The sequence below is a fragment of the Stenella coeruleoalba genome (assembly GCF_951394435.1).
Source record: "Stenella coeruleoalba genome assembly, chromosome: 6".
Lineage (NCBI taxonomy): Eukaryota > Metazoa > Chordata > Mammalia > Artiodactyla > Delphinidae > Stenella > Stenella coeruleoalba.
The window spans coordinates 101,905,160-101,922,727 of record NC_137151.1 but is presented as its reverse complement, the minus strand read 5'-3'; the positions used below and the strand labels follow the sequence as shown (position 1 = coordinate 101,922,727).

Below are 17,568 nucleotides of genomic sequence, written 5' to 3'. Positions count from 1 at the left end.
ATGTCTGTTTTTGTGCCAATATCACATTGTTTTGATTACTGTAGCTTTGTAGTATTGTCTGAACTCTGAGAGGTTTATGCCTCCTGCTTTGTTCTTTTTCCTCAGGATTGCTTTGGCAATTCTGGGTTTTTTATGATGCCATATAAATTTTAGTATTATCTGTTCTAGTTCTGTGAAAAATATCATGGGTATTTTGATACATATTGCATTAAATCTGTAAATTGCTTTAGGTAGTATGGCCATTTTAAAATATTAATTCTTCCAATTCAAGAGCATGGGGATATCTTTCCATTTCTTTGAGGGATGACTCAATTTCCATTATTAATATTTTGTAGTTCTCAGTATATAGGTCTTTCACCTCCTTGGTGAGGTTTGTTCCTAAGTATTTTATTTTTTTGATGTGATTTTAAAAGGAATTGTTTGTTTACATTTCCTTTCTGATATTTCATTGTTATTGCAAAGAAATGCAACCAATTTCTGTATCTTAATCTTGTATCCTGCTACCTTGCTGAATAATTTTTACTTTTAAAGTATTTTATAGATTTTTAAGCACTGATCATGTGTGATGGTCACACAATTCTTGGAGTAAATCAAGAACTGTTTCCATACTATGGATGACAAAATTTGGGTTCAGAGAGAATATGTGACTTGACTAAGTTCAGAGCATTGAAAAATGCATAAGAAAGGTTAGAATCCAGGTCCTTTTATTCCTATCCAGTGTGTTTTCCACTGCAAGGTACAACTGGCTGAATGTAATAATGAGCACTGAAAATTTTAGATACTAATAGAAAAAGATTACTGTCTCTAGAGATTTCATATTTTATGGTGGTTGATCATTTATACCCTTGATATCAAATTCCTTTAAAATGTAGAGTACCTTGAAATTCTTTCTTCTTCCTTATACGTGAAATATAACTGTGCCTATTAACAAGGTACACTCTATAAATATTAGCTACAAACAAACGCATGAGGAAGGACCACATAAAAGTACAAGTGCGTCACTGCTGTCGTCAAACCCACTCTCCTTGTCCCTCACCAAGGGGAAAGTGACCTCCAAAGACTTTGAAAAGGCAACCCATTTACACTGCAGTGCTTATATATCTGATCCCAGGGTATCGTCCACAATCCATTTACTATCTATAACTGGCTATAATGTTATTAACCTTTAGTGACTAGTCTCATTGCCCTTCACTGACCATATATAACTATACCCTAATGATTTTAACTATCTTTTAAATAGGATACTCATATAAAAAGAGTAAGTTTAAATATATCTTGCTAAGAGAATTGAGTTTTAAAAGTGAAGGCATGAAGAAAAGTTGGTAGAGGACTGTTTCAAAATAAGTGAATAGTAACACAAGTTCCCTTAGATTGCTGTATAGAATTTTAATTCACTACTGTGAAGTTCAAGAACTTCTATTTTTCATGCCTGGCATTCCTCCAAAACTTTGGCCAGAAATGATTGAGTATGAGTAATGGCTTTTACACTGTGAAATGATGGCTTATTCCTCCTAGAAACTTGTCATTCTTAGCTGTGAACTTTGGCAGACCCTTAAAACAGATCTGCCACCATGAACTAGAACTACTTTCACAGTGGACCATCCACGTAATTAAACCATTTTGTTGTAGTTGTGGTTGTATAGAGTGCTTATTATGATAGTGGAGAATTGGCTTCTAGTATCAGTCACATCTATGCCATTTTAAGTAGTTACTCAATTTCTTTGTTTCTGATGTCTGATGGAGATACACCTAACTCTATCTACCTATTTTTGTGAGAAGAAAAAGATATTCCAAGGGACACAACTTCAAAGTCTTAAAAGACATGTCTAACTTTAAGTAATATAATTCATCACTAGTTATTCTCTCTGAAGTGATATAGGAGTACCCTTGAGATATTACTAACACTAAACTGAAACCAAATGCTCACTCTCATAGCTTACATGTAGTCACTCTATCGTTGATGATGGTTTAGAACATATCTCCTTTCTGGCTCTCTTGGTACAATTAAACTGAACCCAAGAAAATGGCTGTTCCTGGGTTTCTTAATTTAGAATGGTAGTATCTTATACTTTCTCTTGAGATCTTGAGATCTCTTTTTCTTTCTCTCTCTCTCCCCACCATTCCTACTCCTTCAGACCTCCTTTCTCTTTCTGTCTCCCTCTTCTTTCTGCTTTTTATTCACCCCTATTTCTTTCCCACTCCAGTCAGTGGAGGTCACAAGAATCTACGGGTGTTGTTTAGCCCTGCAGATATCATTTGGGCTAAAATCATACTGAATCCTTCCTTGAGCAATCTAAGCAATAGAAGCTGGGAAGTATTTGGAGGATTTTTAGCCAACTCACTGAGCACACAAAGTATAAGCAGTACACTCAAAACTATTACAACCTATTTTTACATCAACAGCTAGAGGTTGTTTGGGGTTTTTTTTTCCTACTGCACTTTTTACAGCTCTTACTACTATAGAAGCAATATATTTAAAGCTACTGTGATTACTTAAATTTTATATTCACTAAAGATGATTTTCAGTAGCAAAGTTCCCTTGTAGTAATTTCAGATTTCTCTGGGAAATAAATGTCTTCATAAAGGTATAGGAAGGAACAGAAGTTCCTACAGGAATTTCATAACTCACTGGTGGGGGCGGGGGAAGAGCACTTAATGTTCTCTTCCTGAACCTGCTCCTCAGTTACAGACACATTCAGAGAGACAGGCTCATCAGCTGATAACTGCCTTAGTGTCTTAATCTGCAAAATAAATATAATAAATTTGTCCTTCTAAAAGAAGAGCTAAGAGGGAAAAGGAAAAAGCAAAGGAACTGTCTACATGATGATCTGTAAATATCAAAATTATGTAGATATTTTCCTCTCAACATTTCTTCCCAGAAAACTTTACGGTGAGCCAACACAGAATAGGGGTTAAACACACTACCTACAGCCATGTGGCTCACGTACATATAAACAACTCCATGCTTGAACCCAAAGTGTGAGCAATAGTGTCTGGGCACAAGCAGAGCCCTGATAGCCTTTTGAAAAACTTGTTTTCTAAACAGAACACTTACATTTTTACATATTCACAGGAATTGTGATCCTTCTTTATGTTGGGTGAAAATTAGTAAGTTAGTAGTTCAGAACTATGTTTTTCCTTTGTAAGTGACACCTTTGCTTCATGATAAACTACACCCCATACAATCTTACTGGAAACAATGAATACGGGAATAATACCTTGACAGAAAGGAGCCTGATGCCAGGTCTTGAAAATTTCCATGGATGGTGTGCAGTCACATTGTTTAAGCCAAAACCTGTCTTCAGGGTCTTCACCACTTTGCAAGCTGTCAAAATCCTCATCATTTTGAAGATGCTGATTTGTGACTAAAAATAAATGAAATTGCATATACTTTATGAGAATTTTGCTATAAGATTTTTAAATTAATGTGAAGAAAGCTGGGGGTGTGCAATCTAGTGTTTAAGGCTGACTGCACAGTGATCTTTGAAATTCCATTCATTCTGTCATTAAATGTCTTCGGCCATAGCTCCTCCTTCTCTTAAGCCCTCCTCCTGAGGTAATGTCCAGAGATGGACATGTAATACAAATTGCAACACATCAAACACTACCTGCTCCTGCTGAAATAATGTTAGTGTTGTGGAAAAACAGTCATCTGTCAAAGGAATTGCTTATGCAGCTGAATAGAATGATCTAGAAGCAGTGGACACCCTCAGGAATATCACTTGCCCTAAAGAGTAGCAACTTTCTAATAATGCTAAGGATCAAAGGTTTTTGCTTGTGTGAGATGTAATGCCTAATTTGCCTTAAAAGACATTTTGAATTCCCAAAGAATCTGAAGACTTGCGACTTTCTGCTTGGAAAAGACAATGGAAATCACATAGAGTAAAAAGGACATCAGAATAAGCTTTTCTCCACAAATAGAGAACAAACCTTTCTACACTGTGCTTTTTTTTTTTTTTTTTTTAGTTAATAGTGTATTACATTCTTACCATTGCATTGTTCTTTGTTCCAAATTTTAAAGCAATCAGTAATATCAACTAAAACACAACTGGAGCAAAGTAGCCTATTTCTATCCCTCTTAATTTTTCAATTTGTAAAAAGTATATGAAATAATGGTAAACACTGATTTTAATGAGAACACATTCCTAAGTCAAGATTTTTTTAGTTGTTTAATTGCTACATATAAAATTCTCAAAACGTGAATATTTGTGTTTCAACCTGAGTTGAAATTGATTCACTTAGCCCTCAATCCCATGTTTAATCAGGCAGTCAAAGGGTCTCATTGGCTGGAGGAAGCTCTCACTTAAGTCATGTGTTTATGTAGGTTAGGAAACTCTGCAGTATTATCCTTTGATATCCTTGCAAAGGAGGCCAAGAAATAAAGGCTTTTTCCTAGCACTTTTCACAATGGAAAAGATGACATAGAATGGCACAGAGATTGTAAACTTCATGATGTAGGATGAGTGCTAGAATTAAGTTGGGGGGGAGGGGTTGAGGATTTTTTTGTTTTTAAGGAACAAAGTTTAAACTCCATCTTCTTCTGCCTTACTTAATGTATTCATGTATAAACATTCTCTGAAGCCAAACTGCTTCACAGCTCCTGGTGCTAGAAAACTGAAAAAACAGTCTCAATCTAGTGTATATAATTAATAAAATAAGTAATGTATGGTAGTGTGTCCAAATACAATGGAGAAAGAGAAAGAAAGAAAGGGAGAGAGAGAAAGGGAGAGAGAAAGGAAGGAAGGAAGGAAGGAAAAGATCAACTCCCTTGTGCATGTTCAGTAAAATTTAAATACGTGATTATGTTGAACCATATTATCTTGAAGGATTCAAAGAGTATACCAAGTAGATGGAGGGGAAAAAAGCAGAAGGGACAGCATGAGCAATAGCACAGATACATTAAACCATATGGCATATTAAAAAAAAAAAAAAAACCTAAAACAGTCTGCTAAAGCCTAGGTGCACAGTACAGGTTGGGGAAATGAAGAGGAACCATAACAAGGAAGATTATGTGTGCTTTAAAATGGTTGGTCTTAATCCATAAATAGTGTTCCTGGTAGTCATGAAAGTGTTTTGAACAAAGGTGAAATTACTGTGAAAGAAAGATTATGGAAAGTGAACTGAAGGAGGATGAAACTAACAGAAGAAAAACTCCCAACTCAAAGAACTAAGAGCTTAGAAACAGAGCTTACTGGTTTAGACCAGTAAGTACGTTAGGTCGTGGACTCATCCTTGTCTATATACATAAAAATATATATATAGTGAGGATTTGTCTTTCTCTAATAAGAAAAATAACATGTACTTATCACAAAAAAATTTTAAGATGCACAATAAATTTAAATCAGTCATAGTCCCATTACCCAGAGGTACCCATGCAGTGAACACTGTGGTATGTTTCCTCCCTTTATTCTCTACGCCTTGGGGTACTAAGGAGTCCAGAACTTAAAGAAGGAAAGACATTAATAAGTGACTTCATAACCACTTTTAACAGTTGACCAAAAAGCATGGTGAACTGAGCATGGTTTCCCAATAAGATGTCAACAACTTTAGGGTACAATTCCATAACTCTAGAACCTAAAGAAAAATATAAGCCTGAGAGTTGTAATGGGCTTTCACTTTTTTCAGTAAAAGGTCCTGGATGTAGGCTATGGTCCATGTTTCTAGTCACCATAATAGGAAAGGGCAGAAGATTTGGAGAGTTTGGTTAAATATTCTGAAAATTCATCCATCATGATTCTACAATCATCTCAGGAATTGGAAAGACCAATAAATTAAATGGTGGGTAGTTTCAGATTTGAGTGTTCAGGGTGGACTGAAATCTACAACCAAACTGAAAAAGAAAATTATGTTAGTTAGGGAGTTTACATTTGGATAGATCAAAGGGGTGAGGTGATAAGAGTTGATTAGTAGTGAATATGAAAGACATAAAGACAGTAGAAATATTACAGTTTTGTGAAAGACATTTTTTCAGCACACTTTAAAAGAAAGTATTTTTCAGTTTGGAATGATTTTTTTCTCTGATCCCATTTACATGGTCCTCCTCTCACATAAGCTATCCGCATACAACTAAGCAGGGTAAAAGCATGAACACATGTACACACAGAAGGTTGGGGGAATCTGTATTTGAAATGTATTTTGTATGAGTCAGGTCATTAAGGGTTCTCTAATCTTATAAGTCACTCTCTCAAAACAGCAAAATACTGTTTATGAATTTAGCCCTTCTTTTCTACTGATACACTTATTATAGTTATCACAGTTTACAGCATTAGGCTATTTTCCTCTGTACACCCCCATATGGAAAATTAAGAATTATTGAAACTAAACATTTCTCAGTTTTGATGGAGTAAGTAACATTCTAGTACTCTTTAATCTAGTGCTAATAAAGCATTTTATTTCTTCCATAAATTGGAAAATGTATTCTATATATATGAATAAATATGTATTTATGTGTATGCAGAGAGATTAAAATATGTATGTACATATAGGGAGACAGCAAGAAAAGCATCCTTAACTAATACAATTATTTATCATTTCTTAAGAGAAATGGAAGCATTCAGCCTCCCAAATCCCTGAGAAGACTTAATTTGATGAATTTGTCATTAGGATATCTGGTATTGAAAATGGTGCTATATCCAGCGCTAAGTGGTAGTTATTTTCCTCTTACTTAAAGAAATTTAGAAAACACTGAAAAATAGATAATAGCCTACTCCCAAAACATAACCTCTGTTAATATTTTAGCATATCTTCCTCTAGCATTTATTTCTATATACAAGTCATAATTTTGGAAACAGTGATCAACTTGCATTACGCTTTTGTGAGGTAATATTATATTTTGGTATGTTCAATGTTATTACATGTTCTTTTCAAACCTTAATTGAAATGGCTACAAAATATGTCATTTTCATTGTTTCTATTGTTGCTACAAAGCATATCAATATTGTAATTTTTTATAAACATTGCCAAATTTCTCTTCAAAAAGAATGTGCCCAATACCAATCACAATGTGCATGTCCCTTTCAATACACCCTTGCCAACTCTAGGTGTTATCTTTCATTTGCTTATTTGAGCACAGGAAGTGGTATTTTGTTTTCATTTGAATTTTAAATAACTCGTGAAGTCAAACACTTCCATACACCTTTACTTAGTACTATTTCTCCTTTTTTTCTTACATCTTTTTGTTCCCATTAATCCATTCCCATTAATGATCAAGAAAGCCTCTTAAAAGGAAACGTAAAGCAACACTGATTGATATAGCCTGTATTTGTACTAATTTCAAGTGTCCTCTTCATTTGGACGATCCATTGATATAAGTAAGGGAGACCTGCTACCATTTGGGAAAAATCAAACCAGCTCATCCTGGATAATAAAGGCTTTAGGTTTTGGAATAAAGAGAAAATAATGACATTAGTAATTCCTTCTTAAAAAGTACAGAAACTGCCAACAGCTTTCTTGAAGTGTGTCTTACTAAGGAATGAATAGAGACAACTCTAAGAAAGTGATGCATTTTTCAAAAAGTCTCTAATATAGCAAGCATGCAAGAGGTGCTTCTGAAAAATGACTGAATGAATGAATTGGTTCCTGTGTGCCAAGTTCCTGCCTGATCAATGACGTTTATTTAAGCAGAAGCAAATAAAGTTAGGTCAGATGAACATAAGAGGAAGTAAAGATGCTTTGGAATAGGAAAAGAGAGCTGTCAATTAAGAATTATACAAAAGACGATAAATTTAAGGCAAGAAGCAAGGTATGTCTGGAGAGCAAATAAACTCAGAGTAGAAGAAAATAAAGAACCACCCCCCTCAAAAAAAAAAGTTCTATTTTGTGTTTGAGCAGGGATGCATGAAGACAGAATAGAAAAGGTAGACATGATTATTATGGTTCAATTCTGATTTTTATTAGCCTAATATAACAAGGAACACTGTCACAAGTGAGGATATGGACAAAAAAGGGCTACTCTTTGAAGAAAAGTGGTGTGGATTTGTACCTACATAAAAAAGCATATACTTTCTCTCATCATAGAAACTAGGATAAGCTGGTAGAAAGATTCCTCAAATAAAGTTTGGCCAGGGAGAAGATTTGTCAATAATGACAATAGATGTTAGGTTGTTAGATGATGAGGTTTTTAAATAACCAGATGTCTTTGAAAATCCAATCAAGTAAGACACATTCATTAAGGTCCAATTGGCATTTTGAGGAACAGAAGGTGAAGAACCAAGTTCATGAATGTGCTTATCAATCTAACATTTGATAGCATAAAGCTTGAAGTGATTCAAAGGAAGGTGAAAAAATGAAGCTGGAAAAGAGACCTGGAAAAAATGATTTCACACATTAAAATCCAAGGCACAAGTGATTATATTCTAGGATAATAAAAAAAGCAATCATTTATAAGACCCCATTTGTAAAAAAAAAAAACTTAAAGAGAACAGGTTAGTTGGTACAAGCAGCATGTGTTTGTAAAGAGTAAATCTTATCATACCAATTTCCTGCCTTTAAAAAAGAGACATTATTACCAGACTATGTAGAAACGTTACACGTAACCTACTTTAATTCAAGAGCATTGAGTATATATTCTAGACCATTATTAGGTGCATACACATTTGCTGGAGAATGTATATAAATGTAGGAGGGTGTAGTGAATTACCCAGTGAGTAAAACAAGCTTTCTATGATTTGTGGGATTAGAAGAACAGAGTGGACAATGCCTTAGAAAGCTGATTCAGAATTCACAGTGACCTTGGCAAACTGAAGACATAGTCAAACACAAACAGATTAAAGTACAAGCAAAGGGAGGTCAAGTGTAAGTTAGTCCAAAAAGAGGAAGAAAAACAAGCTACAAATACAAGTTGTAGAGGACTGATTATATAGAAGTAGGTCAAAAAGCACATGTAGCAGTCATACAGTATAGCAACTGCCCAAAGTTAGTCATAATAAGCTGTAATCATTAAAGTTGTAAATCATTGAATCATAAATTATACAAAGAAGGAAGAATTGAGTGAAATTTAAGAAAGAAAACTCAAAGTCACTAGAAAGTTAAATATTAAATAACTTGAAACACAAAAAATAAAATTTTGACATTGAGATAACTATAAATTTAAAATCATGTCATGTAGGATTCCTAATCAAAAGCTTTCAATCTTCCTAAAAGTCTAAAAAATGTTTAAAGAGGAATTTCTTGGGTATAAATTTTAAAAACCTACAATAGAAGCTAAAACATTGGAATTTATAACCACAATATATTAGCATATACCTATATCTATATATAGAGATATATACACCACTTACTATTATGCCAGTAAGTGCAAATAAGTATTTAAATAAATCAATTTTAATGAGTCCAATGATGATAAATATGATCCTGCTTGACAGTTGAGGTACTTGTCATTTTTTGATCACCTACTAAGTGCCATCCCTTGAGCTAGGCACTTGGAATGCCTTTTTTGCTAATCTTAAAAGCAATCTCTGTACTAAATGTAGCTAATAATATCCCTATGTCATAGATGAAGATGGTGAGTGTGTCCCAGAGAGTTTAGCTTGCCCATGATCACACAGCTAATAAGTTGCAAAGCCAAGATCAGAACTCAGGTCTCAGCCAACGTCCATTCTTTTTCCAGCATGTCAAGTATACCTGGGAAAAACAGAGGCAACAACATGAAATGACTTAGAAAGAGTAGGCTGGTTAAGATGAATTTTGCAGAAAGAATACATGATTGGAGAAGTTGCAATGCTCAGAAATACTATGACATTACCTGGAAATGGATAAAATGTAACTTTAGTAAAAATCAAAGAATGAGAAAGAAGAAAGTATCCATAACTTCTCTGATTTATTGTTATGTTTAAAATTAAAATAATATAAAAAATGAAGAAGGTAATATAGAAATAAAACTATAAACTTTTCCCAATAATCTATCTAGTGGGACTAATTGTCCTGGGAGTCATACTTCTAGTTGGCTAACTGATTCAGCCCAACTTACCTAAAATAGCAAAGGAAATTTTATATTTTTCTGTTACATCCTATTGCTTTAAGTTACTTATTTCAGAATCTGAATAATTTAATGCCATTGAATTTTCATAATTGCTCATAAAGTTAGAATTGCTAAAAGAATAACCTATTCAGGAACTATTTATTGAGTGCTTTCTATGTATCAGGTGCTGTACAACAGGAAAAAGGATTGTTTTCAACTAAAAGATACTTTGTAGGAAATTAATCTCTTTTTAAATGTATTTCCTAAACTATCATCAAACAGAGAACATAATAATTATCTAATAGATAGTTTTATATAGTTGAAAGTGATTTTTAAAATCATCTTTTCTAATTGCTCTGTTTTATAGATATAAGAAATAGATATCTAAATAAGCCAACGTTATCTCATTATTTTTGAGTTAATATCAAATCTAAAGCCTTTAGTAGAAATCGCTGTAGAAAAGTAAGTTCCTAACAATTACTACCTTTCCAATAGAAATAATTTTGTAAATGATGGAACAGTTAGTGAAAGAAATTAACAACTACATAAATCAAACTCTACACTTAATTTTGGCCTAAGCATTTCCTTAAATTTTGGCCTAAACATGCCTACAACATAAATTTCATAAAATAGAATGACTAAATCATTAGGCAATTGTCACTCTAAAGAGTAAAATATTTCTAAGGAAAATTTTAAAATTTAATTCATCACCAGCCTTTTTTGCACAATGATTATCATTGCAACAAAATCGTCTTTTGCTGAACAGAACAGCTCTGATGGGCTTGTTAATTCTTAACTTTTGCCAAGAGTAAACACAAAAGATTTTGCAAGGCTCTAAAGAGCAACCCTAGCCATGAGGAGGGGTTACCCATGGTACTCCAGGTCATGTGCTGGGAGCGTATTGGATCCTCTTTAAATTAAATATATTTGAGGATCACAAAGAAGCAAGTTGTGCAACGTGTCTTGAAATTTCTGACCTCGTGAAGTAAGGGGCGGCCGGTTACATGGGAATGACGTAGAAGACTTTTTTTTCTAAACTAAAAACAGGTCACCCACGCACATTCCTACTCTATTCCCTTTGTAGTGTATTTGTTACATTAAATCTGATTTCTTTCACGACCTCTCGCTTTCAAGGGAACTTGGTCCAGGAAAATATATTCCGCCCTCCTAACAATCAGATCACCACTCTCACAAACAGTAAAGTTCCATCTTTCTAAACTAGTATTGCAAATTTCCATGAATGGACCATACAGCTATTTCTTCTTCCAGATTTGGAGATTCCTAAGTTGAGTGATTGAAAGGTGGGGGGCCTTTTTTTATTTTATCAAGGTTAAAAATTTTGGGGGGAAAGTAATGCTGTAGAGGGAAAAAAGAAAAACAAGAAGGAGACACAGAAGGGGAGAAAGGAGGAAAAAAACCATCCTCATCCTTCAATGCTACAAACTGCTAACAGTCAAAAATGCCTATTTGGATTTTAACTGCTGACATTCCCTGGGGTGTTGAAGAATTAAGTGTTTTATTCTGGTATTGTTTATTTGATGTCATTTATTTTTAACCTCTACTTGACTTAATCAAGATCATCCTCAGCTGAAAGGAAGAGGGGATATATAATGTTTTTGCTATTGGACTCAAGGGATTGATTATTTCAAGAGAACACTCTTGAAAGCTTTGCAGACCAAAAAAGCAAGGGATTGAGCATTAAAAAGTTGCAGACTGTGTCAAGGTTTCAAAAATTTGTTTTTAAAAGCTAATTGACTGGGATTAGAAGTTGAAGTTAATCAGTAATAATAAAAATCCGACAAAAGAAATGATTAGACATTTTGTAAAAAACAGTAAGACAAATGAAAGAAATAAAGTTGTATAAAGGAAGAAGTATTATCACCATGTTACTTACTATGGATGGGACACCAATATGTAACTTGGAAAAAAAGGGCTGTCAAGTTAGAAAATATTTGTACTAAAATTGGTGACTGCATTCCTCAAATTATTAAAGACCCTGACTTAAAAAGTCACTTGTCCGTACATGTCTGTTTTTCTACCATTAATTAACTGAATCAATTAGTATTTGATTAATTAATCAATACTTCTTTATTATAACAAGACAAAGCGAGTTTTTAGGGACATAGATTAGTTATAAATTATTGCTACTCCCAACACAAACCAAGGATTCTCTCAAAAACATATCTCGAAAAAAAAAAAAGAAAAAGAAAAAAAATATATCTCGTTCTTCTCCAAATTTGCAAATAGTAAAATTATACATCCTCTAGATAAATTTATTGTGTGATAAAACTTTAAATAAAAGACAGGTCTTTTATTAGGACATAATTTTTTTCTTATTTTTCTATTCATATAAGTTTTGAAGAATTAATAGCTAATGAAAATTACTGAAACCTTCAACTAAAATTCTTTTAGGGGTGTCATTTAATTTCCCCGTTCACATGCAAATCAGAGCACCTGTGATCTAATGACCACTCTGTTAACATTATATGAAAAGAATTGCTATTCACTAGACTACATAACTCTCATCTTTTTAATGTACAGGGTAAGAAAATCTGGAAATTTCTTTATTGTGAAGATATCCCGATACATATCTTGCTAATACTTAAAAGCAATTGAAATATCACAGTGAACTGAGAAAACAGAACTCAAATCCAAGAATAAACTTTTTTAATGACTCATAATTAAACTCCTGAATGGGGTGCATATTTTGCAAATTGTCTTTGCCTTTAACTCTCTGTTTAGAGACCAGAATCAATTTCAATGAAAATCAGTCTTTTAAAGAGAAAATACTTCTTTTAAAATAATGTTTACCTTTAAATAAAAATTGTTTATCATGTTAACTGACAAAAAATGACCAAATACGTCTATGAAGCACCATCATTTTTTTAGCTGTTATTTTCAGTTCTTGCAGTTTATAAGCAGAGTCTTTGGCTCAGTTCCTGGGCAGACACAAGGATGTAGGGCAGGGACGGTAACGGGCCCAGATGGCTCTTGAACATTGAAGGTAGGACATACAGCTATTTCACAATGGTACTATAAGGAATAAAAGCAAAATCCTATGCAAAAGAGGGGTGGGATAGGGAGGGTGGGAGGGAGATGCAAGAGGGAGGAGATATGGCGATATAGGTATATGTATAGCTGATTCACTTTGTTATAAAGCAGAAACTAACACACCATTGTAAAGCAATTATACTCCAATAAAGGTGTTAAAAAAAAAAAATTAACACTGAAGGCTAAGACTGACTCCTGGCAGAGACTAGAGCCATTCAGTAATAGGAGGGTCCAGTTTTGCTGATGTTCACTTACCACCTTCAGCTATGGCCACCAGCTAGAATCCGAGACATCTTAGTATTCCCCATCTCTGATTACCTTTTTCTCTTCTTTTCCTCATCCTGCCACACAAATTTCACCAGAGAAAATGCTTAGGACATGATAGAACGAGTACAAGGAACAAGAAGAAAAGAGGAGTCAAAAGAAGAATGTTTGATTATAAGACTATACATTTAAAATATGTAAATAGATGTCACAGTGACTTGACATACTGCCAAAGGTGTCAAAGACCACACAACTTCTGTCAACTGAAGTTTTCTCTTTATAAAGTTGAGTTGATAAAGAAAACTATGAGGAATAATTAACAAAACAGACTGTGAATCATTTAGCCAACATAAGATGATGCAGTATTTTACCTGATGAAGAAATGTGAGGCTGTACATTTGTTAGATTAATTTTCTCAACTTGTTTATATCCTGTCAATCCTTCAAAGCCATGTGAAATCCTACTTCACGAACTTTATCTATATCTTGTTTGTACCATAGTTAAGTTGCTATTTACATACTCTTATTTCATATGTTTTCCTGATTAAAATCATTAAACAGCTCCACACTGCTTCTTGACTACAGTATAAAGCTAAAAATACAATATATACTCTTTTCTGCTATTTTAGGCTCTTTTATACATCATTCATGTTGTATGATCCAAAGTAGTTTCTCCATTGTCTCCGTTTTATATGAACAAATTGGAAATAGTAGCAACTGTGACCTCTCATAGGTCATAACTCTTTCCTTCAATATTTACTGAAGGCCATTTAGATGCCAAGGACAATGCTAAATCTTAGAATAGAAATAAGACTCGAACACAGACTTGTCCCCCAAAAAGCTCACTCTTGAAAAGCCTTTCAGGTTTATTCTTAAAAAGAGATATGACATCTATTTTCTACTCTCAAGACTGAGCAATAAAGAATAACAAAAAGAACTGAAGACCTAAGAAACTCAAGACCTGTGAGACCCAAGCATAACATTCCAAATCAATATTCCTCTCCAGCAGCACTCCCAGGATGAAATGGGATCACCTGTTAATGCACTTTTTGAAGTAAAAACCCCTCATATCATCTTTCACTTTCCAAAGGAGTTGACCCACACCTTAGAAGCCACTTCAGATCCAACAACTTCTCAAGAGAACAAAAAGAATAACGCTTCTTCACCAGCCAATTTTGGCTAAAGGGTGTAGTGATCAACACTGAACTAATTAACGAGAGAAAACTGAATACCCACTCCACATGTAACTACAAAGAACAAGGAATAAACCATGGACTCTCACATTAATGTCTTTAAGAAACCAAATGCTTTCTGAAAAACACATGGAAGAGAAATTTATGATAAAACACATTTTAAATAAGTTTAGGTTAATATTGAATTACAAACACTTAAGGCCTAATATTTAAAAACAGCAAATTTTAAAATAAATAAAATCCCAAACACCCATGAAATTATAAATGTATAGCTACTGTAACACTCAATAGGAATACCAAAATATATTTAATTACTAAATAGTAGAGAAAAAAGTAAAGGCTCGTACCCAATTTATATTAAAGTTACAAGGGTTTAAAACTCAGGAATAATAAAATTTCTCAAGAGCGCCTCATCAGAATCCAATGAATTACTCAGCTCACCACTGTTCCTTCTTTTCCAAATCTTGAATATGAGCAGCTAAGAAAAGATGAGCCACATCAAAATCAAAACAAACAAACTTTTGGCTGCTAAAGCTTATACACAGGATGGCTGGAAACAGGATTGCCATGTCCAGGACCAAGTCAGCAAAGTCCTTTTTTAAGGAGCTTAATCTCTTTCTTCAGGCTTGAAAACCTTGTGCTATGTCTGGGAAAATACCTACTCCACTACCTTGATGCTGGACTCTGTGCTTCTTCCAGACCTAAGATAAGAGACTTCTCCTTATCTCCTCTGAAGAAAATACATGGCTCCAAAGTCCAGGAGACAGGTTATATTCTAATGCCAATAGAATTAGAGGCCTTGCCAGATCACCTGACCTAGAATTAGTAGGGAGGGCGAAAAAAATAAAAAGTACTAGACACTTTAATTCAATTAAAAAAATTCTTCAAATCAACATATTTCTTCCGTAAATACGTTCCTAACTATCTCGATAAATTTCAAGGTGAAATATGACAACCATTCTTTTACATACTTAATATATTATACTTCAAAATATCACACCATACTTTGACTTAACCAGCAGAAATTCACTCCAATTTTATTTGCAATTATGTCATTTTTTTTCTACTTCAAGGATTATCTATACACTCAAACTAATGTGAGGAAAATTCTCGTTAAAGCCAGTTGAAAATAATTTATGGCTTTAAACATATTTTAAGTAATATTTTCATGTATGAATGGTACCTAAAGAGTTAAGTAAAAGGTTACACAAAATGTTTCCCTAGAAGGACTCAAAGCATTCTTGTTCCTATTAATCTTCCTTCCATATGTTAAAGTCTTAGCAATCAGGAGAATTAGGATTTTTAATATTAAGTGTATAAACCTTCCTTCAAATGAGGATGAAAAACATAACTGAGTGTTTATACAAGTCAACTCAAAGCCCCAGAATGAAGCTTTAACATGAATTAATTCTACCACAGTGACTGAGTTATTTAACCTTTGTCCTTATCATTTTCTCATAAGGAAATTGAGAAAGATTAATGACCATGAAAAAAAGAGTTCTTGGCCTAAAGGTGTATCTCATCAAATATGCTATGTGCAGAGAAGGAATATTTATAGTACTACATTTCAGAAGGAATTTTCCAGTTTTACAAACCTACTGATGTGGATATATTCCCAATATGTTTTCTTTAACCACTAACAAGTGTGCAAAATGCTAAACTAGTTAAGAAGTAGAGGCAAATTCTATCCCTGGCTCTGTTGTAAACTTGTTCTATTCTTAGCCAAGTCAATTAACCTTTCAATCTCCCAGTTTCTCTAAAAACTGGGCAAGTCAATGCCACATAAGTGACAGAGACACGTGAGTTAATGAGAGAATATCTACCAAGGCTATGATCTCAGAAGAGAGCACAGAAGAACATCAATTTGATTAAACATCAAATGACCTTATATTAATAGCCTTAATAGAATTGTTAAGGGATAACCAGAGAACAAGTGAGTGTTTCTTGATCCTCTGATTTTGTATGTCTAATTTATTCATCATTTATCCATTCATTCATTTATTCATTCAACAAGTTGAGTATATTTTACCACATACCCAATACTCCGTTAGGCAATGATGAAGTGAACTGACATGGCCCCAAACCTCATGATACCTCATAGGAGATGGTTGCAAATATGAATGAATCAGGGCTTTCAGTGTATTAAGACGGTTTAGTAATTAATCACATAGCATATAATTACAAATTATATTACAATGTATAATTACAACTCTACAGGAGAAAAGCAGGGTATTTAACTAGAAAATAATAGTGGAGAACAAAATTTAGATTGGATGGTTAGAAACAGTCTGAGGAAATGATATTTAAGCTGAAATGGAATGATTCATATTAATTAAATGGGTAATGTTGAGGAAAAGTATTCTAGCCAGAGGGAACACCATTCATGAAGACTCTGAGTTGGGAATTGATGATACCTTCCAGGGACTGACTGGTGGGATAAAAGGATGCTGAACAAGGGAGGAGTATGACATGAAGAGAACTGAGAGATAGTCAGACTCCAGCTCCTGTAGGGGTTGGTAGGACATGTTAAGGTGTAGATTTATCATTCATAGTACAATAGGAAGCCACCGAGGGATTTTAACATGGTGTCAGTCTGCTCAGGCTGCTAAACTAAATACTATGGACGGGTGGCTTGAACAACACACATTGATTTCTCACAGTTCTGGAGGCTAGAAGTTCTGATATCAGGGTGCCAGCACGCTCAGGTTCTGCTGAGAACCCTCTTCCTATTTTTCTCACAATGAAGAAAGAAGGAGGAAGCAAGCTCTCTTGTGTCTCTTCTTACAAGGGCACTAATCCCATCTGGAGAGATCCACCCTCATGACATAATTACTTCCCAAGGGCCGCATCTCCAAATACCATGGCATTGGGAATTAGAGCTTCAACACATGAATTTGGGTGGGTTTGCAGGGGGGTGAGGGGGACATAAAAATTCAGCCTGTAGCACAAAGAAAGTTAAATTATCTTGTTTATGTTATAAAAAGATCAATTCAATTGCTTTAGAGAGGATGCATTGCATATGAGGTAAGTCCACACAAAAAGCTAACTGTGGCAGACCTGTTTGTGTGCCCTGCTCAGAGACCCTCTACCAGGCCAGCATATC

At 34.1% G+C, this 17,568-nt stretch overlaps 1 protein-coding gene across 1 annotated transcript in view; it reads right to left on the bottom strand.

The window, feature by feature from the left end:
• The window catches only part of CPS1 (carbamoyl-phosphate synthase 1), a 348,188-nt gene that overhangs the window by 138,834 nt on the left and 191,786 nt on the right, over nt 1–17,568 (bottom strand). The window contains exon 11 of the mRNA XM_079924871.1: nt 3,219–3,365. Within this exon, the coding sequence (XP_079780997.1) occupies nt 3,219–3,344 (126 nt within the window). The 5' untranslated portion in view covers nt 3,345–3,365. The remainder of the gene's footprint in view (nt 1–3,218; nt 3,366–17,568) is intronic.